The sequence below is a fragment of the Coffea arabica genome, chromosome 2e (assembly GCF_036785885.1).
Source record: "Coffea arabica cultivar ET-39 chromosome 2e, Coffea Arabica ET-39 HiFi, whole genome shotgun sequence".
Taxonomy (NCBI): domain Eukaryota; kingdom Viridiplantae; phylum Streptophyta; class Magnoliopsida; order Gentianales; family Rubiaceae; genus Coffea; species Coffea arabica.
In genome coordinates, this window is record NC_092313.1 from 7444303 (window position 1) to 7467739 (window position 23437).

The 23437-nt window shown below is 36.9% G+C and overlaps 4 protein-coding genes across 8 annotated transcripts; 3 read left to right on the plus strand and 1 right to left on the minus strand.

The window, feature by feature from the left end:
* The first annotated feature begins 777 nt into the window (after window positions 1–777).
* On the plus strand, window positions 778–8684 carry LOC113730593 (uncharacterized). 4 transcript variants are annotated; one of them, XM_072078571.1, is made up of 12 exons: window positions 778–914; window positions 1041–1131; window positions 2191–2571; window positions 3542–3601; window positions 3727–3837; window positions 4064–4154; window positions 5288–5356; window positions 5570–5647; window positions 5926–6009; window positions 7226–7276; window positions 7885–8115; window positions 8212–8684. In XM_072078571.1, the coding sequence occupies exons 2-12, from the start codon at window positions 1061–1063 to the stop codon at window positions 8335–8337; spliced, it is 1353 nt and encodes a 450-aa protein (XP_071934672.1). In that variant the 5' UTR covers window positions 778–914; window positions 1041–1060; the 3' UTR covers window positions 8338–8684. The 4 variants fall into 4 exon arrangements, with proteins under 4 accessions (XP_071934672.1, XP_071934671.1, XP_027111173.1 ...); XM_072078570.1 differs by lacking the exon at window positions 778–914 and having other exon boundaries at window positions 950–1131; XM_072078572.1 differs by lacking the exon at window positions 778–914 and having other exon boundaries at window positions 978–1131; window positions 2222–2571.
* A 720-nt stretch (window positions 8685–9404) lies between these two features.
* LOC113730594 (uncharacterized) lies at window positions 9405–11523 on the plus strand. Of its 2 annotated transcripts, XM_027255377.2 has the most exons (2): window positions 9405–11093; window positions 11242–11523. In XM_027255377.2, exons 1-2 carry the CDS (start codon window positions 9615–9617, stop codon window positions 11281–11283), a joined length of 1521 nt encoding a protein of 506 aa, XP_027111178.1. In that variant the 5' UTR covers window positions 9405–9614; the 3' UTR covers window positions 11284–11523. The 2 variants fall into 2 exon arrangements, with proteins under 2 accessions (XP_027111178.1, XP_027111177.1); XM_027255376.2 differs by having other exon boundaries at window positions 9406–11523.
* Window positions 11524–12948: 1425 nt separating this feature from the next.
* On the minus strand, window positions 12949–17112 carry LOC113730596 (uncharacterized). Its single transcript, XM_027255378.2, has 3 exons — window positions 16979–17112; window positions 13565–15722; window positions 12949–13212 (listed from the first exon to the last, which is right to left on the minus strand). The coding sequence occupies exon 2, from the start codon at window positions 15434–15436 to the stop codon at window positions 13703–13705; it is 1734 nt and encodes a 577-aa protein (XP_027111179.1). The 5' UTR covers window positions 15437–15722; window positions 16979–17112; the 3' UTR covers window positions 12949–13212; window positions 13565–13702.
* Window positions 17113–18053: 941 nt separating this feature from the next.
* On the plus strand, window positions 18054–22952 carry LOC113730597 (cysteine desulfurase 1, chloroplastic). Its single transcript, XM_027255380.2, has 10 exons — window positions 18054–18387; window positions 18633–18766; window positions 18928–19087; window positions 19806–19992; window positions 20183–20328; window positions 20405–20477; window positions 20602–20665; window positions 22109–22208; window positions 22346–22504; window positions 22621–22952. Exons 1-10 carry the CDS (start codon window positions 18115–18117, stop codon window positions 22789–22791), a joined length of 1467 nt encoding a protein of 488 aa, XP_027111181.1. The 5' UTR covers window positions 18054–18114; the 3' UTR covers window positions 22792–22952.
* Window positions 22953–23437: the final 485 nt, after the last annotated feature.

The following is a 23437-nucleotide window of genomic DNA, read 5'->3' on the forward strand; positions in this document are numbered from 1 at the left end:
TGTTTTCAAGAAAATTATACAATAAATAAACTACACATCTATACAAAATAAAATAATGTAAAAGAATGTTGAATATCCAAAAATGGAATAATATATAAGTGATTTTTATTGATTTGTTAATTTATGAACATAATGCATAAGGCTGTCACACTATCTCAATTTTCGTTAAATGACCTAATCCAATATGATATTCTGTCCATATAAAGCATCAGCCATTATCATAAGCAAATTTATCTATGAAATTTCAAATATTAGGAGACACGTTCAAAGATTTCTGCTTGAGAAAAATAAAATTTGTAGAACTTAAAAGATCACGCAAAAGGTTATAGGAGATTAAATTCATAGAACCAATGTATGTAGATAGGCAATTTACACACATATACAATTAAGCGTGGGAGAATAATAAAAAGTCTATCATATTTCACTATTGTCAATCGATACAATAACAAGGTTCATTATTTATAAAAACCGCGTGATTTATTACAACCATAAAAAATTTATAATAAAACACTAATTCCTAAATAATAAAACTATCATAATTTGAATCAAATAGAATTACTAAAATTTAAGCATCATTAAAAGGTTGTTAAATAATAATATAGAAATTTCTATTCTGAGTCTTGATTTAATATGCCAATAAAATTGCACCAATAATTTTGTAAAAAGTACGTGCTTGTTTCTTCTAATATACATATATATATGTACGTACGTACGTATGTATATGCATGTATGTATAGGAAAAAAACTTATGATGCAGAATTGTTTCAGTATCCTGCAGTTAACTTGGAATAAAGCCCAGTCATATTGAGCATCGTGCTTCACAGAAAAAGCAAGGGCATGTGCCTAAACAGAGAAGGCAAACTTATATTCATAGCTCCAAAATTCGTAGTACCAACAAATTGCTCGTACAATTCGTAAGTTGTCTAAACCTGTGCGACTATTTTGTAATATGACCAAACATCACACCTACTCTTAATATGGAACTCCCCGACTTTTTCCTTTTACGGCAACAAAACGAAATTTTCTCTATCTCTCTCCAGCGTATCTTGTAAGCGGGAAGATGACCGGAGCTGACCAGTCTTCTGATTTATTGACGGAACTGGAGCGTTTACTGGATTCGGACCCCTTGATGTAAGCCTCCAATTGCTTCCTGTGTTTTGGATACTTATTTTATGTATCATATGCACTTACATTGCATTTATTTCTTTGAATTGTAGTATCAAGAAACGATCAAAAGTGTGAAAGCTCTTATCGATTGCAATTTCCTTTAATTATGGTTATGGAAATGCTGTGATTATCTGAGTTTTAGTATTACTTACCCGGGAAAATGCTATTGATCTTAATTAAGTATTGGATTTCATATTTTTTGGTAGTTCTAATCCAATTCTGGATTTTCGATGCTGATTGCCGCTTGTATGCAATTTATCTGTTCCTTGTGACAATGGATGATGCTAACTCGAGATCATGATCTAGTCAAAGGTCAAAAGAGTTCTACATCTTTATCTGTGAGGATAGCGCTAGCGAGGTGAAGCTATCTGAGGCGGTTTAGTCATTCATTTGTTGAAGTTCAAGCCCCCCCCCCCCCCCTCCCCTCTCTCCCTCCTCAAAAAAAAAAAAAAGAGAAAAGAAAGTGTTCCCTCCGATTGAAACAGTCTCAAATTGATCCAACCTATTTATTAAAGTCATTAACAGCTCTTCTGATTATAGAGGAATTAGCGACAAAAAGAGGAAGATAACAAAAGTTGTTTTTGTCTTTTTACAAGAGGCGTTTGCATCTTCATGTTTCCGATGATAAAGGTGCAATCTTTGCTGGTTACATGTGGTTTTGACAGAGAGCAATTTAGAGGTTCCATCAACAAGAAGTGCACAAATTTAACTTGGCGAAAGAAGGCACCTTTCATTCAACTCAATAAAGCAGGAACAACTTTTTGTAGAATGATGAATAAATCTTGCTTAGTTAGATTTTTTTTTTTTCAAACCAAGCTGGAACAATTTTTTCAAGGAGGCCCTTTATAATTTAAAATTCCAGACCTTTTGACTACTACTTTAGGATTTTCTTATAATTTTTAATTTCTTTGCTTGACGTGTTATGATTGTTAGTATGTCTTCTTTAGCAGAGTTTTGTTTATATGTTTGGAATTTATTGTTGATTGACCAACATCCCGTAATTATGCTTCCTTCTAAATCAAGGGATGAAGTGGGGTTTATTCATCCATCACAGTTTGCTGAACTTCGTAAAGAGGCTGGTAGTACTTCAAAGGATGGGCTTATGGGATCTGCACAAACAGAAGCTAATACTTTTGATTTAGTTTTTTGGAGCAGAGACCATAAGTTGGGAATCTCTACCACTGCTCTTCTTCCGTTATACAAAGCGGCTAAACATGCATTCATGGAAGCAATAAGACAATATCAGACTTTAACTGACTTGCAGAGAGAAAGAGATGATTCAAAAGATGACAATGCATCAACATTTACTTCATCTTCCATAAGCATTCTGGAGACTGATGTAATGAAGCACAGCCGGGCTCTTCTGTTGTTAAGCTGCGATTTCGGCACTGCTTGGAATTGCAGGTCCTTATATCCTCATCATTTATCATTCTCTGCAGTCATATCTATGAATGTGTGAATGTGTCTATGTATCTGTTTTTCTATTAACCCATCTATTTTTAATATGTGTATAAAGTAATTTTTTGGGTGACTAATCAATCTTTGTTGTTGAAAGAAAATCTGTACACACAAGGAGGGCGTATCCTATGTATGGTGCTCATTTCCTGCATTGATATGTAAAGAAGATCAATATGGATGAACATAAAATATTTTAGCAAGATCAAGTGGCAATACTCAGTCCAGGCTATATTAGTAATTAGGTACTCCCACAAGTTTTCTTTTCCTTCTGATACAGAGTGCATGTGGCATTAGCTGCTCTATCCTGAGATTTGTTCAATCTCCATCGACAGTGCAACAAATATTGTCCTTAAAGCATTGTAAAGGCACTTGGATTTTAGTTTGCAGCATGTATGCCGCTGATTATTAATTAGCATTTACTAGATCTGCAGTTCTAGTAGAGAAGGAACAGAGGAAAACAGGTGGATCATGAACGCCTTTGAACACAAATAGAGAAACTAATAAACTGGAAAAACGAAGAAAACCCTTGATTGTTAATTGGTTTATAAAAATCCTTTGTTCCTTTATTTCAACAATGTTGTGTACTACAAGCCAAACATACTTATAAAGACCTCATATGGTTGCTACTACTGGAACCAAAATCTTGGTCCTAGATTTTCACACATTATCTATCCATATAAGCATGTCATAATAAATCTAAGCAAGAAAGCTTTGTGAGCATTGAACTCGTTTTTCTGCTGGCCTTGAGAGTAAAACTTACTGGAAAATAGTTTATTCATAATTGCAGATCCTTCTGTAGTTTGATTTAACATAAACCTCTCACTGCTAATCTTTAGCTTTTCATTGTTCTATTATAGAAAAATGCTGGCTAATGCTATTGCAGGTTTATGGCTCCCAAATGTGTGTATACATAAAGATATACTGGTATGTACATAGATGTACAAGGGCACATACTCAACCTTGAAAGTATTGGCTGGTAATGATGCCAAACAAAAGCTGAAAATGTTTGCTACACGTTTTACTTGGCTAATTACAAAATTCTGAAAAATATGAATTGGCGTGTGGTAGACATTTCTTAGCTGGTAAACTTTCAACTTGCAGGAAAGTAGTTGTTTCCAAGCTGCAGCTGCTTCATACTTATATGGATGAACGTAATTTGTCAAGTTTGGTTCTTTCGTATGCACCAAAAAGTGAACGTGCGTGGAACCATCGGTAAATTTCTGCTGTCTTGTGTGCGAAATATTGTGCACGTACATCTTTAACATCTGCTTTTATGATAAGGAATAACAACTTTTTCTGAAGATATTTTTCATACATGTGTATTTTCTGTTTCTTTTCATTCATGCATTTGCATGTAGCATAGCATTATACTTGTCAATCACTTTGCACTTGTATTGATTTGGTGCATTGGATGCTTATTACTGACAATTACTGATAGGAGGTGGGTGATCAAGATGATTGCTGGAAAGTGTCCAAATCTGCAAGAGATTATTGAAAGAGAATCTGAGTTTGTTGAGAAATTAGCTGAGGTTAATTTTTGTATCATGAGTTGCATGATATAGAAGATATGATCTTATCAGTCAATTTCAAGTTTTATTGAATGTCAAATGGAAATTTAGATGTCATGTTGGTTGCCATGTTTGTACTTAGTCATTTTCTTGATTAATCCTTTACTTTTCTCCTGCATACTTAGTTTGCGTGGAGCACTTGAGTTCCATGCTATCACATCGCAGTGCCTGAGTTCTGTGTTCGGCAAAATTTGTCGGGGAATGGAGCAAAGGAGGCTAATGTCATCTTTGATATTAGCTTTTAGAAGTATCATACTTGATGATTATGCATTTTCTCTTATTTAACTGAATAGAGATTGCTTATATAAAGATTTTTGGGATCCATTGGTTTTTCAAAAGCCTACTTGAGACATGATATTCCTTTTTTAGCTTTCTAATTGTCTTCTCTCGGATTAGATATTGGCATGCTGTCCCAGCAAAAGAGTTTCTTTTTTTTTTTTTTATGGTTCTATCTTTTTAGAGAAGAGCTAGTAGCCAAGAAACATTAGCGAGTGACTTCTTGTTTCGGAGTATATATTTGATAATGCCAAGGCAGATAATAATTTTGGTATGCGGACCTCAACTTGTCTCACTTAAAAGCACTGACGAGTTGCTACTTCTCTCCCATAACTTTCCATCTTTTCTATCCTTGAGGTTGAACTCGTTCCTCATGCATGCAATAGTTTTACATATTACAAAGATTGACAGGCTTGTTTATGTTAGTCTAACTGGATATCCATAATGAAATCAAGGACTTGGTTAACTTCTCTGCTGGAGTTTTACATATGAACTTGTTCCTCATGCTTGAGACTTAATTTGGTTAACTTCTTTCCCATAACTTTCCACCTTTTCTATTCTTGAGGCTGAACTCATTCCTCATGCATGCAACAGTTTCACATATGACAAGGATTGACAGGCTTGTTTATATTATTAGTCAAACTGGATATCCATAATGGATTCAAGGACTTAATTTGGTTAACTTTTACATAGGAACTCGTTCCTCATGCTTGCATTAGTTTTACATACTACAAAGATTGACAAGCTTGTTTATATTAGTCAAACTGATATCCATAATGAATTTTCACGGACTTAATTTGGTTCTAACTTTTCTGCAGAGGTCAAAAATGAATTATCGTGCATGGAATCACCGCTGCTGGTTGGTTTCTTACATGTCTGGAGAGCAGGTTAGTCAAAAATTAAGAGGAACCTATTTGTTGCTATATTTTTTCATCTGCATAATTGCACTCTGCTAATTGTGAGGCAGTAGGCAGAAGTTAACACGTTCATGTACAATCACAGCAAAATTCTATTGCTGGTTTTGGACTTAAGAAAAGAGGTGTATCCTATATAAGCTTTGTCATTGGATTTTTAACCAAGTTTGTGGGAACTGGATGCAGGTACTACATGAATTGAACAAGTCCCGAGATTGGGCTGGCCTTCATGTTGCTGATAACTCGTGCTTTCACTACCGTACGGTAGGTTATCTTTGTATCTATTATTCAGAACTACCAATTGTGCCTGTGATTTTTTGTTAAGTGATTGACGCTGTTATAGTTCAGAATTATGTCGTTGGCTTCTCTAAAATAGGACGTGGTACTTGCACAATCAGCACAGTTGAACCCAGAAATTTTAGATTTATCAGTTCTAGTTTTGCTTAGCCACTTGCTTTTATATGCATAACTTGATTGTTTTTAATTATTTTGGAATACCTCATAAACAAAGCATGCTTTTGAAGTTTTGATAAAATTGGCAGCGGTTATTGCTCAAGATCTTAGAGGGTTATGATGACCAAAATTCTGCTGCATCTTCAGCCACGAATTTTCATGAATTGTGGAAGGTATGGTCCTGCATATTGCTGATCCTTCCAGAGGATTCAAATCCTCTCATGCTAACTATTCGGTGTTGCATCTATAGAAAAAGAAGGATATACTTAATTAGAATCATATTATCATATTTTCAGAATTCGCGTGCATGGTTTTCCTTTTTCTTCTAATTTTGTTATGTTTAGTTTCTTACAATGTGTATATCTGTACTTGGGTCTGATCTTCAAAGGATGTCCACAAGCAGACTTTAGAATCTTGGATCTCAATCCCTTAGCTAGACCTGCTATTAACTTGAGAAATCAAATGGGAGGATTGTTAGTGATTCTGCAATTAGTTGGTCCAGGATCATTGCTAAATGGACAGAAGCCTAGATTATGAGTGATAGGGTAATAATTGCTTAAGCATGTGTGGCTATAAGGCTTATTGACATGTGATTGAAAGATAGCCTTGTGTACTGAGAACGTGTCTGAATTTGCCAAAATCAGAAGCAGCTGTGTCTTATCTAGCATAAAGCAAAAAAGACAAACTTGACTGTTGATTCCCTCCCAGTGAGGAGAATCTGTTATCTGAAAATTCTCATAGGAAGTATATATACTCATGCATGGGTTTTGCAGTTCTAGACAATAGGATTGTGATGTTAAGTCCCAATGGACCCTGTGAATTTTTGGTGATAATACTGATACTTTGATAGATAACCCTGAGGACCTAAAGAATTGTCTAAGGAAGTTGTAAATTAATTCATACTTTGGTGAGCGGTGGTTAAAAAAGTTAACGTGAAAGTTGCACTGTCATTCAAGCATTGCAATTAGCATTTAAATATTCTCTCACTTGTTTCTTTCATGGAAAAGCCTGACGCTCGGGCTGTTGTTTATAATTATATGAATGTTGAAGCTGATATGCAGATATTGGGCGTGAAGGAATCTTTGGAAATGTGAAGTTTGTTTATTGCGCAGGCAAATACTAGTATCACTATAGCCTGCACCAAAGATGTCCAAAAATTTCATAGGAAAAAGTTCTTTGAGCATTGCTTTAACCTTAACGACTGTACAGATACCGGAATTCTAAAACAAATATGGATCAAAGAAATAAACTATAATTCAGTTGTCATTCATGTAGAAACCTAATTTGGCCTAATGATGTACTTTATGCAGCTGATTGTCATGTTTTTATCAAAATTCCTCATGCTTCATCAACTTATAAGTTTTGTTTGTGACAAATGCTTTGTTACAGAAGGAACTTGATTGGGTTGCCACATTGATAAAGTGCTACGTGGGAAGAGAGGTATGGCACCAGGATCTCCACTATGCTGCACTTACTTCGCTATTGATTTGGAAAATGGCTTCCAAAAAGATATTAGAAAGTTTGGATTACGTTCCACACTTAAAGCTTAAGCTTTGTTGGTCCATCAGAAATTTCCTGGCTGTAATGGATTCTAAATCCAAGACTTGAATTTATTTGGCTAATGGTCCTGGATCAGGAGGGAAAGTACATAAAAACTTTATGGTTAGATGTGGGCCTATATCTCTGTCTTTGATGGGGCACCTCAGAAAATTAGATGGAGGCATTGAAGTCAATTTCAGCAGCTTGACCTGGCCTTATTCTTGTTCCAAGTGCAGGATTCTTTCTAGGTCTAATTTATCATTTATGGTTCTTACTTTTGACAGAAGGCTGGATCTGATCGTGGGTCTTCCATTTCTTGACATCTCATGATTAATATCTTCTGCATTCAGAAAGTTCAACCATATAAATGACTTCATGCCTGGATTACAGATTTCCTGTCAATCACTTGGATCCAATATACAACTTGAATGAATACTTCTTCTTGTTGTCCTTATAATTCACAGCATTTTAAAGCAACTGATGATTATTTTGTTACTTTTGATTTGCAGGCTTTATGGCTCTATCGCCGCTTTCTATCATTGACTTGGATTAAGCATTTTACAACTCAAGTTCACAGCAATTCTTTGGGTTCCTGTCCCAAAAATATAATGAATGTTGAAGTATTTATGAGTAATGAGCTACAATTGTGTCATTACTGCTCAAGTATTCCTGATAATGACTTTGAGGACTATCAAGCACAAGCAACCTTTTCTGCTACTTATATCATGTGGATTACAAGGGTGGGTAAACCTTTACGTTCTGAATATTCAGATTTCACATCCTAATCTATCCTCTGAGATTCTCACTTTTCATCGGGGACTTTTGTATGTGATCAGCAAGTTGCTGGCTCTTTGCAAGTAGAGCTTCGAAAGAAGCTGGAAGCAAATGGATTGAAGACACAGGTAAACAATGTCTGCCCAGAGAAGTCCTTCCTGTGGAATACTTTCAGTGAAAGCATCTAATAACAGCTTTGGAGTTTAGAAGGATAAATTTGGGTATATTTTAGGTGGTTGATTGTTTTTGGATCATATGCCGAATCAGTCTTGAACTTGCTCTTCTTTGACTGTATGTTATACTCTTTCTTCGGGTTGCAAAATCGGCGCTGCTGAAAACATGATGTCCATCATTTTGCTGGATGCAATCTGATCTTGGTTGTGCTTTAGAGTGAGCGAGTGTAGACACCAGTTTCTTTGGCCTGTTTAGTGGCTTTCATCCAACCTTTGAGTTTCTTTAAGTCATCTGCGGCGTGTATTCTTGTTATCATTAGATTGTAATTGTAATCTCTGTATATCAATTTCTGCTTCGTCTACCCTCTATTGCATACACAAACAAGAATCCTCCTTATTCGCAAACTCGAAACGCTACAGGCATGCTAGCATAGTACCTGCTTTTGAGCGCAAGGACTTGCAAGGTTGATCATTCTTAGCTGCTATCCATGTGTACAACTTACAGAAACAATATCTACCAATTCATATAACCCAGATTGGTAAAGATGGTACGCAAGTACATTTCCCTTGATTGTCATGTATCATTGGAACTTAATCCATCCGCTGTTACGAAATGGTCCGCCAGTATTTTGGCCTTGCCAACCCTTGGCATACCTTCGTCAAGTTTATTTTTTCTGCCTCAAATCTGTCTGCGTTTGTATGGGCTGTGGTTAAACCATCTGCTTATAATGTTGCACTTCATCAACAAGAGGGAATGTCTCTTCCAAAAAAAAAAAATAGAGGAACCAAAATATAAAAGTGAGCTTTAACACATTCGCTAACCTCTTTTTTCCCCTTTCTTTTTGTGATGTAAATGATTTTCAATACAGTGCCACGTCCATAAGCTCTGCCAAAAATGTTAATCCAAATGAATCACGGCAAGAACCATCTGCTCTGCTAAGTACGATGGAGTGATGCATGTCATAGTGCAAAACGGACTCCAATAATGTGGTCGAAAATCCGTTTTCTTATTTTAATTTTAAAATAGAGAACCTCAAATGTCTAAAAGGTTCTTGTGACCCGACCCATTACCACATTGGCGAACCGTCTATCGCCTTATCTAAAATAGTTGAGATGGCCAGTACGATATCCACTGGAAATCCAAAACTGGGAACGGACAACAGAACTCCACAAGACCACCTGTCAACTTCCGTGTTCTGAAGCCTTCGTTCAGCTTTACAGAAAATACAGGTACCTTTTCAGTTCTCGGCATGTCTATGCATCTCTAGATGACGGTTTATCAGCAGTAGGACATGACAAATCTCAATAACCCGATGGCCACAACTTTTTCTTCCGAATTGCTCCCTCAGTTATTTCCCTATGTTACACAAGCAAAACTCACTTCAAATTGTCACAACATATTTGTGGCGAGGTGCAGAGGCCACATACCTAATGAGAGGAAGTCTAGAAGTCCACAAAAAGTTATGGTTTCTACAGAAGCTAGATCAACACAATTGCAGCCTCATGATTCTACTGAGCCCAACTTTTTAAAACTGCTCAGCAGATCCTGCAAAGCAGGCAAATACAACGAAGCTCTGTATTTTCTTGAATGCATGGTGAATAGGGGTCTGAAACCAGATGTTATTCTTTGTACGAAGCTCATTAAAGGACTTTTTAGTTTGAAGAATGCGGAAAAAGCAGTAAGGGTCATGCATATTCTGGAGCAGTATGGTGAACCAGATGTTTTTGTATATAATGCTGTCATTAGTGGCTTTTGTAAAGTGAACAAGACTAATTCAGCAAATGAAGTGTTAAATAGGATGAGGGTTAGGGGCTTTTCAGCTGATGTGGTTACTTACAATATAATGATAGGGAGCCTGTGCAATAGAGGGAAGCTAGGACTAGCTCTTAAAGTTTTTGATCAGTTACTACAAGATAATTGTAAGCCTACGGTGGTCACATACACAATACTAATAGAAGCAACTGCCCTTGAAGGCGGCATTCATGAAGCGATGAAGCTTTTGGATGAGATGCTGTGCAAAGGACTTCAACCTGACATGTATACTTATAATGCGATCATCAGGGGAATGTGTAGAGGAGGACTGATTGATCAAGCATTTCATTTTGTAAGGAGCTTGCCAGCAAAGGGCTGCAAACCAGATGTAATCTCATACAACGTTTTGTTGAGGGCATTATTGAATCAAGGGAAATGGAAGGATGGGGAGAAGCTGGTGGCCGAGATGTTTTCAAGAGATTGCGAACCCAATGTGGTTACCTACAGCATCCTGATTAGTTGCCTGTGCAGAGATGGAAAATTGGACGAGTCACTTAACTTGCTGAGGGTCATGAAAGACAAGGGTCTAAATCCTGACACGTACACTTATGATCCGTTGATTTCTGCATTCTGCAGAGAAGGAAGGATAGATTTGGCACTTGATTTCATGGATTATATGATTTGCAATGGTTGCTTACCTGATATAGTGAACTACAACACTATACTATCTGCTATGTGTAAGAATGGGAATGCTAATCAGGCCTTGGAACTATTTGGAGATCTTCCACAAATGGGTTGTCCTCCCGACGTGAGCACTTACAACACCCTATTGAGTGCATTATGGAACATAGGAGATAGAGCTAAGGCCTTGAGATTGCTTTCTGAGATGATCGACAAGGGAACTGACCCTGATGAAATTACATTCAATTCACTTATATCATGTTTCTGCAGAGATGGAATGGTGGATGAAGCTATCAGCTTGTTAACAGATATGGAAAGCAGTGGCTTCCCACCAACAGTAATTACTTACAATATTGTGCTTCTTGGATTTTGCAAAGCTCACAGGATAGATGATGCAATTGAAGTGCTAGAGCAAATGAATCAAAAGGGCTGCCGCCCAAATGAAACCACATACATTCTACTAATTGAAGGAATTGGCTTTGCAGGGTGGCAAGCTGTGGCTATGGAGACAGCAAACTCTCTTCTGAAAAAGAACGCCATCACAAAAGAAGCGTTTAAACGTTTGAACAGAATCTTTCCTAAGCTTGATGAATTTAAAGATCCGTCTCTCGCAAAGAAGTAGATTGGTGTGATCTGTTGGTCGCTGGATTTCGTCTTTGGAATGCGTCCATAAAATTCTTGTATTGCGTTAAGCTAGAACCTCTAGTTTCTTGTATGCTTCCTCTCTGCCACGAGGCAATAATTGTTAACACCATTTTTAAGTGCGAGATATCTGTCCAATTACTTTTCCATGACGGAACTGACAACACCATTGTTGCTAGGCACACGCTGAAGGAAATCTTCCTGTGTTACATTTCGTAGATGGCGCTTAAGAAAAGTGATAGAAGATTACAGTCAGTTTCACACGAAAATGCAGCTCAGGCCAACTTATTTTATCTTCGCGTTTGAGGCAACCCCTGAACATATAGAGTCCGTGAAAACATGTTTATCCTGGCTGCCGATCATATTTGCGTTGTAGCGTTGCACAATGTGATTGCACCAGAAGGCAGAAGCACCCTTATCTGCAGTGCTCTCAAAGATCCAATCAATGCTTGTGCAATCAACCATCTGGTTCTTTCACTTTGTTTTTTTTTTTTTTTTTTTTTTAAATTCCATTTGGTTCAATGTTTGTTTCCAATTTTCTGTACCAGTTAAGCGCAAAAATTAGCATGATCCAATCGAACTGAGTGATCTTCTGTGCTCGATCTTTGTTTGAGGAAAAAGTCGTCATTTGCTGCATCCACTTTACAAAACAAGGCAAAAATGACACTGCAAAAAACATGTTGACATAGAATAAACCAAGGAAACTTTCTAGTCAAGGAATCTGGCCAGTCAAATCATTAAATCAAAACACCAAAAACAAGTTATACAAATGAAAATAACTCAAAAAACATCTCATTCATACAATATATTAAATATTTTAAAAAATATTTATAGTAAAAGTTTTTCATATCCACTGCTATAGTAAAATTTTTCAAAAACACCCTCCAAAAACAGTTAATCCAAACGGAGCCGTATCTCTCCTATCTGTGTAGCGGGTACACGTAAGCTGATCATTGATTCTGAAGCCAAAATTGTAAGAAACTCTAAATATTGCTGGGTCAAATTTCTTAACTACAATTATCCTAGCTGAAATTTTGGATCAGCTTTAGGCAATGAGGTGGCATTTTAGTAACAGCTTATTCCCTAACTCCTAACCACACTAACATCTTGCTTTGGCCATGGGCTTAGTTAGCTCACAATGCGAATTCAATTAGGCAATCATAGCAATGCTCGCCAGTCATACAGTTCCGTGATGTGTTAGCTAGGCAAAGAAACCGTTGGTACTTTACATTGTAAAGCTCTTAGTTATTAAACTATCTAGTCTTGGAGTAACATATATTCCGCCAAGGATTTTCACCATGATGCCATCCTTCAAACTCCTGTCCCATGTTGAAGTTCTATCATTAAATAGCTTTCTCCAAAGCTTTGGAGTGAATTTGGTTTCTAGATCAACTCTCAAGGATTATGTTAAATGAGCGGGTACTAAAACAACGAGATTCCAAGCAGCCTGTGGTTGACATGCATGCAACATTGGCTTGATCAACAAAACTTAAATGTCTCATTTATAGAAATGGTTAAACCAACATCCACGCGAGCACTATGTTCAGGAATTCAGTAAAAAGACTTGCATTGAACAGAAGATTAAAGGCAATATATGTTAGATACAGAGAATTACAATCCATAAAGGAAATGTACACAGCTCTAATCCTAAAAAGTTTAAGCATGGCAAGATCAGCAAAATTTTGATTCCCAAGGCCCTTACGGAAATCAGTTCTACAAGAAGCGCAACCAAAAGATGGAAAATCTTTAACCCTCATCTCATGTTGTATCCACGTATTGCATTTTGAAGGCCTTATGGTCCTTCATAAAGCTCCCTAGCATAAAAACCATAAAAAGCATAAGCAGGGGAAGGATTTTCAAGTCATTAAAATTCAACATCTTGCAGCTTAAGTATTCAGAGAGGAATAACAGGAGCAACAAAGTGAAGAATAACAAATGAAAGAATGAAAAATCAAATTTAGGAAACCAGAAGCAGGCTAAATAAATACAAAAACAATGTTACAGGAAAATGCGAAGAGTTGTTGGGACAGTATCTCCTGATTGTACCAAACAAAATCGCAGATTTCATTTGCATTGAAAATTTTGAAAATACTCACGAACTCAATTAAAAGCAACAACAGTTTATAGTAAACAGCATATAAGGCATATCAAGGATCAGATGCTCACCGTTAATTGTTTGTAAGAATAACAAAACCCTTTTGGAGTAAATTCCTCGACAACTTGATGTGAATAGTGTGACTCTGAGACACAACATGCCAGTGATGAACCACATCAGGCATATGCCTGCTTTAGCGAATCAGAGTTCTATACCCTGAGGACCTTCCTTTCCCGCAATTTCTGCCTCAACATTTCAGCTTCTTCAATTAGACCAGTGGCAGCTACTCCTTCAATAATGCTGGAATAAAGAGTAGCATGATGCTTGCGTTTATTTGACATCATCATTTCAAGAACTTGTATAGCTGTGTCAACTTTCTTTTTCTTACATAGTCTGTGTATAATAAATCTGTAACAATTATCTCTGATCCTGTGTTTGATATTTCCCATAACCTTTAATAGTTCCACAGCCTCTTCAAGTAGATCTGCCCTACAGAAACCCCAAATCAGACATCGATATGTAATGTCATCAGGAACAATTCCCTGCTCTATCATATGACCATACAGTTCCATGGCTTTTTCCATCAAACCTTTCTTTGCCAACCCATCAATCATGATATTGAAAGTAATCAAACTAGGAGAAGTTGTGGTTTGGACTAAGCAATATAAAACTTGGATAGCTTCATCTAACATTTCCTCTCTGAAAAGAGCACGTATAAGGGTGTTATATGTGATTATATCTGGAGAACAGTCCTTGGAAACCATCTGATCCAAAATGTCTATAGCACGATCGAGAAGCCCATGCTTGCACAAACCATTAATCAGGATATTGTAAGTGATTAAAGTAGGAGGGTGTGATGTATCATTCATGAGCATGAGGATTTCATCAACTTCAACCCAACGCCCATTGGAGCAAAGAGAATGGAGAAGAGTATTGTATGTTACAGCATTGGGCTCCATTCCACGTGATAAAAGATTATAAATCACTAAAGCTGCATCACCAAAGTTTCCTTGTTTACAAGTAAAACTTATCATAGAATTGTAGGTAACAAGGTCCGGGTAACATCCCTCGACAGCTAAATCTTCCATTACTTCTATTGCTCTTACAACCCCACAGTACTTGCAGACTTGCTCAATAAGGACCGTATAAGTAATGAGATAAGGAGGACATCCCCTTCTGAGTTGTTCCTTCCAAAACTGAATGGCCTGATCAAACCTACCACAATCAAACATGGCACGTACTAATGTATTGTAAGTAATAACATCTGGACAGCAACCACTCATGCTCATGTCTGCCAAGACATCAAGAGCAGATTTTAATTGTCCCTTCCTACACATACCACCAATTAACATGTTATATGTAATAATATCTGGAATCCCACCTGACATCACCATGAGTTCCAGGACCTTGACAGCTTTATCTAGGCGATCAAGATTGACAAGACCCCTGATCAAGTTTATACAGGAAGAGAAATGCGGAATTTGGTTCCGACGCGCCATCAGTTCAACTAATTTTGATGCATCAAGCAATCTCCCATAGCTACAAAGGTTTTGAAGGATTTCATTGTTAGATTTCTCATCATTCTCTATAAGAGGTCCATCAAAAGAAACCTTCAAAGATTTGAGATACTTCTTTGAGGAACTCATCTCATGATTGTCCATTTTCTCATTACTTTGGTCGCTACTAGCAACCCTATCTACACAAACCCCTAGCAGCTGGCTTCTACATATAATATCAGAAGCACTTCTTCTTGAACCAATAAATTTGACCCACTGCAGATGTGATCGAGTCTTGCAAGTACACTTGACCGAATAGCTAATATTTCTGATTGGAAAACAATGGTTTGTGCCAGAGATGATGTCTTTTTGGCTTATTACTGAATGCGACCCTTGCAGATTGGGAAACTCAACCATAGATTTTTGTGGTACTAGCGAGTTAGCCATTTCTTTCCACTAGACTGATGCTAAAAAGAAAGTCAATGATAAGATATATGCCATTAACTTGACAATCAGAAACCTTTCTTCAGGCCAAAACAGGCAAGCACAACCCTTTTCTTATGAGCCGAGATATACACTAATTCAAACAACCAGAAGTAGCTCAGAATATGTTGCCTTTCCTCCAACTTAGATCAATACAACAAGCAGATTCTAGGCTTTCTTTGACCTTTCCAGTCGATTAGAAACCAAAAGAACAGGAATGGACATTAGAGTAGCAGAAATTCCACAGCTTCTGAAAGCAAAAAAAATTAATTCAAAAGTTTGAGTTCCAACCAGTTTCAAGATTCTATAAATTCCAATGTAAATATTTGGAAGATGCTTAAAAAGAATCTGAAGGAAGAGCACATGCAATGAGAACTCTGCAACTTACCTGCGTACCAGTTTAAAAATCTAAGTCATGCAATTCATGGTTTCTAAATAGAGGGAAGTTTGGGCCAAATTTACAAAAGCTCATATGTAATGCGAAGAAACACTAGAAAAATATGCAATAATTGTTCACAATGTACAAACGGGTCTTGAAATGTACAAGAGTTTTTCAAATTGTAAAGTGGTGAGAACTAAACTGGATGGCTGATTATCAGAAAAGTTGAGGCATCATAACCCCATTGGCCTGGAATTTTGCCACAATTAGCTAAGAAAAATGCCAGGACCGCAATATAAAAGCATCACATGTTTCACAACAAGATGAAGGACTCAAAATTAACAGGCAATATGAAACACAGTGAGAGAAAAATGCGGAGGAAAACATGAACATAAGCAAATAACTTAAACAACTAGATAGGAACCAAAAGAGAAGATGTCCTAGACGTAAAAGAATACACTCTTCATTATGGTCTCTCATGGACAAAGAGTGTTGATTGTTGTTTACCACAAAGAGAAACGAATTTGAAAAATTCCCCTTTGAAATAAGCATTTTCTCACCTCCATTAGCCATACAGAAATTATGCAACTTGAGACAAGATTTCAATTGCCGTAACAAGAAACTCATGTTCTTTCTCATACCTTCAATATCTACACGGCACTAAGTATCGCATGATAACTAGTTAACATAGCAGCTGCAGAAATCACTGAACTCATCATATTCAAGTCAACAAACTCTAATACTTCAAATTCAACTCAAAATTCAGGAGATAGAACAGAACCCTATAAATCGAATGTAAACTTGCAGCCATTTGAAGTGACAAACACTCTTTATCCCGACAAAAATGCTCTGGCAGGGAAAAGAGCAATGGCTGAAAACCGCCCACCCCACAAAAGAAAGGAGAGAAAGTCTCACACACATCCAAAAGCATTAACAAGATTAGCTTCTTGCTTCAAAAATGAAAACAAATATCTAAAAGAGACAGTTTGCATTTGCACACAAACAACACAGGCCGGTGAACTAGAAAAATGAAAGAAGAAAAATCAAGAAAAAAAGACCTCAAACATCACGTTACAGTTAATATATTAAGAACGACCGAAGAATGAAATTCGTAGAGAAAATCTCACCGGCAGAAGTAACTTTTTGTGCCATATACAGAAGTATCGAACAGCGTAGAAAAGCGCTACCTTTGGGCTTGTGCCCCAAAAGAGTCAGCAATGGACGTTAATTACTAGGGTTGAATTAGATGAATTTGCATTAACTCCTTCTTTTCTAGTAAATTTTCTAAATATGCCCACAAGTCTTTCAATTGCACATAATGCCCTTATTCTTTTAAAGCACTTCAAAAGAGCCTCCAAAACAAAATAACAATAATAATAATAATAATAATAATAATACCAAAAATAATAATAAGACAGCATAGGATGGTGGAAGAGTCAAAAGGAGGGATGCTAAAATTTAGTTTGACTCAATGTTGCTCAAAATTAGTTCAACAAATTCAAGATTGAATAACTTCAAAACATTTTGAATTATTCTCAATCTAGATTTGAATTTGGTTAAATAAACATTACAATTAAACGAATAATTTGGTTCAATGGGCATTACAAATTAATCAAATTTTAAGTTCAACGAACACTTTTTTAAGTTCTATTTAATAAAAACTAGGTCCAATCTATGAATTAAACACAATTCAGTAATCTACGTAAAAGAATCAACAATAAGCTTATATGTTGGAGGAAGCTACTAGGAAGGGGTACACAAATTGGGCAAGTTAATAAGGAGGCTGCAAGCCCCTTGGGTTGGCTCAAGATAGCCTATTTGGTCCCAAAGTCATGGGTTCAACCTCTCTAAATACTGACTCGATGGTCTCGAGGTAGTCTATATGATCCCAAGATCATGGGTTCAACCTCTCTTAATGCTTGTGCATACTTGGGAGACGGGTGCACAAGTGCAAGGAGATTAATCCGATAAAGTTGAAATACTCTTGTGTCGACAAGAAAAAAATAAATAAGGAGGCTGCAAATTTCGCGTTTTTCATAATTGAGAAAATTGACCAAAGGGAGTACATTCTCAACATGAAGCGGTATGTATTCCATTTCCGCACGAGCGTACACTTTCCATTTCTAAGGAAAGGTACGGACATTGCGGCGCACGCATATCACATTAGGAGGAAAAAAAAATTTATATACCACAGATATATATCTATGGCCACTAAATACGACCTGGCCGGTTTTGCTTGGTCTTCTTGGGTCCAAGAAGAAAGATGATGATGGCGTCGACGACTGTGGAGAGTGCGTTCCTCAAAATTCCATCTTTCGGATTCGTAAACCCTAATAATGCTACTAGTAAACTTGTCAGTCGGAGCTCCGTTTCACTCCGCTTCGGGTTCCACTTTCGTTCCTGCGCCACATCCTCTGCTTCAGCAGCAGAACCTGCTTCCGCTTCGTCTCCTTCTTCAGTGGTCAACGACGGCGCAAAACTTGGACCCGGTTCTCTCGGGCACATCACCCGACCGGACTTCCCTATTCTCCACCAGGTAGTCAGTCCTTCGCCGTCTTCTTCTTCTTCTTCAATTGCAGAACTTTTACCGTGACGCTTTATGTTTTTTAAGTACTTCTGCTTCGCTTTGCTGTATCCGTATTACTAAATTGAGAAATTTTAAGTAATTGCTAAATCTGCTATTTGGTTGCAATTATATGAGTTAAATGTTAAAAAAGAATTCTTCTTTTTGGAGTTTGACATTGCTGTTTTGTTTAGTGAAACGTCTCCTGATTTTTGTAGGCAGTGAATGGCTCAAAACTTGTGTATTTGGACAATGCGGCGACTTCGCAGAAGCCAACAGCTGTTTTGGAAGCTATACAGAATTATTACGAGTCTTACAATTCTAATGTCCACCGTGGAATTCATTACTTGAGGTACCTGCTTGGACTCGCTGTCATGATTAGTACCCGAATTGAGAATTGCTATTTGATACAATAGTGATAGTTGGTTGAGTAGTTGGAAATATTGCTGTTATTATTAGAAAATCTAATATGTGGCTTTATTGAAATGATCTATATGTTTGTTCTGAATTTAGTGCAAGGGCAACGGACGAGTTTGAACTAGCCAGACAGAAGGTTGCAAATTTTATCAATGCTTCAGAATCTAGGGAGATTGTTTTCACACGGAACGCAACTGAAGCTATCAACCTTGTGGCGTACTCCTGGGGACTAACTAACTTAAGGCCAGAAGACGAGGTTTCCTCTTGGAATCTTTTATTTCTCTTTAATTTGCCAAATATTGTTTCTGATTTGTTTTGAAAGTTCCTACCTTTGATACTTAGCATTATTATGCTAGACAAACAAAGTGTCACCCTTAGTAAAACTTTGTGTACCTAAGCATGGGCATCTTTTTTTCTACCTTTTGACTGGTTAAGTGCTTGCAGAATCTTTGTGATTTGTGTATAGTTCTCGTACACATGATTTGGAAATATACATATACTTAGGGATGTACATACACGTGTTTTGGCCTTTTACGTCAACTCATTGTTTTTCAAAGAAGGGGATACTTTGGAAAATTAATGTCAACTAATATCACACATTGTAAAACATTTGTTCCGTCATTCTTTATCTCCAAGGATTTTGTGAAATTGTTAAGCTTTTGATGCCCAAGATTAATTGTCATTTAAGCAATCGAATCTATACTCCATTTACTTCTAGAAGGACTAAAGTTGTATAAGGTGTTAGTGATGCATTTTTCAGCTTAACATCCTATAGAGGTACTTCTCCTTGGAGAAATACCTGTAAAAATTGGCGCTCAAATATCCTGAAATTTGCTGTAACATTTAGATGGTCATTGTTACTTCTTTTTGTCTTTTTTCTGATTTGCTGAATGGCTGAGGCGTATTCTTGATACCATTTTTTCATCAGATTGATCGAGTGTTGCATGTCTTATCCCGCTGCTTAATTCTTGCAGATTGTGTTGACAATTGCTGAACATCACAGCAACATTGTCCCCTGGCAACTTGTAGCTCAAAAGACTGGTGCAAATCTCAAATTTTTGGAACTCACGGAGGATGAAGTTCCTGATGTAGGAAAGTTGAAGGAAATGCTATCTAAGAAAACAAAACTGGTTGCCGTCCATCATGTGTCAAATATGCTAGGTGAGTAAAATATTGTGAAATTTCCACTCAAATCAACATATGCAAAGATGAAGGTGATATTTCATTTTATTCTATTCAAAAGAGGGGGCCAAAACTGTAGAATATTCATCGAAGAGTGAAGAAATTATAGGAGTTCCATAATTGGAGGCACGTTATGCTAATACTTGGCATGATTTGATATCTTTTGCAGCTTCTGTTCTCCCAATTGAAGAAATAGCCAGTTGGGCACATGATGTTGGTGCAAAGGTGCTTGTAGATGCTTGCCAAAGTGTTCCACACATGGTGGTTGATGTGAAGAAACTTGGTCTTGATTTTCTTGTGGCTTCTTCTCACAAGGTTAGGTCATTCCCTGTTGCTTTAACATCAATTCCTACACATCAGTTATTGAAATTAGGTAATAATCATGCTTCAGATGTGTGGCCCTACAGGCATTGGACTCTTATATGGTAAGAGTGAGCTCTTGAATGCCATGCCGCCTTTCTTAGGTAAGCAATTCTGGCTTATATCTCTGTATACCTTGCAGATAGCAGTATCTACAGGGCATTGAGACTATTGAGGCTTGTCGGCATATATCATCTTATTGCTAATATCACTTTCTTTGAATCACAGGTGGTGGTGAAATGATAGCTGACGTCTTTTTGGATCATTCGACGTATGCTGAACCCCCGTCAAGGTTGGTATTTGTTCAACTGTTTGTCCAATTTTCCCATTCATGAAAAGAAAAGTTTGTATCCTATAATCAATTCTTCTTGGGGTAATGAAAAGCCTAGTACTGCTGGTTAAGTGTGGAATTAAAACTAAATAACTCTTACCTGAAGGAAGGGAAAAAAATGTTGAAGTGAGAATTGGTGGTGTAAAGTAATAGAAAGAAAAAGATTTCTCCTATGAATACAGTGCCATTTAAATTTAAATACAAAGATATTTATGCATCTGGATGGTGACAAGGATTGCAAACCTTGATGGTTATTGGCATGTTGTGTGATTAACCACACAGTAATGTGATGAGATGCATTTTCTTTTTTAATGACAATTCTTCAGTTCAGTCATTCAGCCACTGTTTCTAGTGGGAGTCTTTTAACGGAAACAAGCAGCTCAAAATGTTAGTCTTCGGGTTTTTTTCATCCTCCTCCTATTCTTCCTAGAGCATGGTGATGCCTCTTATATAGTCACTTGTAGATTTTGTTGAATAACCGACTAACTGGTTAGCTGATCAGGGTTGTCTTCTGTAACTTCTATTAGAAGTCCACTTCTTGGCTTACCATCTGCAATCAGAAGCCATGCACAATGGTTGAGAAAGAAAGTAGACAAGAAAAGGTGCAAGTGGTGTAATATTTTCTTTATAGTAACACGTTCGAGTTTGAGGGGCAAAATGTTAAGATGCTTTCTTTTTTGGTGTATCAAATCATGACGGACAACCACAACTGAGGATTTTTTGTTTTCCTGCCTAAAGACCATTTCATTTTGTTCTGTCGTTTCCTTGAAGGGCCCAGATTGAAGCATTCTCCCATAGTCATTGGTGTGCAAAATTATTTCTTCCTGTGCTATAGGACCAGTTTGTCTTGTATTTTGTCAGTTCATTCAGCAAAACTGCAGTTGACCGTAACTTTTGGCATTCACATTTTTGAAATTTTACTCCTTGTTTGTCAAAAAATTCTTTTGCAACCTTTGCCATTTTGCTGGTATATTTATTTAAATCTTCTGCAGTATTTTTCATTGAATTTACTTTTTCCTTTGTAGTTGGTTGAACACATAAGAAGAAAAGGGATTGTCTATTTAAATTAAGAAAATGAAGGAGGTCAGGAGTTGCCACTTGTGGCTGCGGATAATGTTACATAAGATCACGTATTATGAATTTTTCCTTTTTCCATAACATCTAGTTTACAAAATTTGGTTTGCGTTCTATTAAGTCTGTGTTAACTTTCACTTTATTTTATTGTACTTTATCCTTATTCTTTTTTTCAGCTTGGCAATTGACCTCCAATAAAAATTTTAAACTCCATGTTTTTTGTGGCTAGTTTATGGTAATTTTGGTGTTTTCACCTCTGATTATTCTGTATTCCTTAAGCTAAACCTACTAATTTTGGAGTTTTACATATCGGCCATTTAACTTGAGCAGATTTGAGGCTGGTACACCTGCCATTGCCGAAGCAATTGGATTAGGAGCAACAATTGATTATCTCTCCGGAATTGGCATGGAACGGATACATGATTATGAGGTAAATCAAGTTTCCTGATTTGTTAGGTCCATGCTAGAAATGAGAAGAAAATACTGTTTCTCATAAGTTTGGATTCTGACTTGCATACATAGATGTGAATCATGGTGGATCAATTTCATGTTGTTAATGAAATTCAGGTAGAGCTGGCCAACTACCTATACAATAGTCTTCGTTCAGTACCCAATATTCGGATTTATGGCCCTGAGCCTTCACGAGTATTTAAAAGAGCAGCTCTCTGCTCTTTCAACGTTGAAGATGTTCACCCTACAGATGTTGCTACCTTTCTTGACCAACAGGTATAAGCTTTCCTTTTTCTGGTTTGTTCTGTCATTCTCTCTCAAGGAAGCTATTAAAAGTATCGACCGTTGAACCCAACTCAAGACGTTATTTGACATGCAACGCTCTTTCCCAGCACGGCGTAGCTGTAAGGTCAGGCCACCACTGTGCTCAGCCCCTCCATCGTTATCTGGGGATAAATGCAAGTGCACGAGCTAGCCTTCACTTCTACAATACCAAGGAGGATGTGGATGATTTCATCCGTGCTCTTACTGATACAATCAGTTTCTTCACCTCTTTCAAATGAGCGTTATTTGTTGTTTGCCACATATATAATGTTTATAAGCAAGTTCTTGCCCATGCTCTTTCGTTTGAAGAATGTCACGTCTCATATTTTTGTAGATACTGGCATACCAAACTAACCTATGGTCTCTTTAGTAGATATCTTGTCCTAATTTCACTTTGAAATCTGAGCATGTCATTCGATTTCTCCTATTGTCTACGTGTAGCGGTTAGACAGTTCTCGTACCAACCGGTAATTAAGTAATTTTGCCGTCCTTTTCCTGTTTCTCACTTGAAATCTGAAAATTAAAATATGAAATATGAAGTTTGAATTTATTAAATTATTGAATCTAATAAGTGACAAGTGAATATCACATTTGAGTGCATATCGCATTAAGTGATAAGTGAATAATTTATATCACTTAATTTTGTGAGTACGTTTTGTTTAGGAAATTCAATGCCACTTAATGAATTTATATGTTCAATTTTTAGTTATTAGACGGTCTGAATATGTTAAGATCTGAATTTATCAAATTTAAGTGTTGAATTGGATTATCAAGCAGGGTCTTAAGTGTGGAATTGTGTAAAAATGAAGGCCTGTTAAATTGGTAATCATTTTTAATTTGACAAAAGAATAATTTGTGGCGCTTCTAAAGTTTCTTGATGTTTTC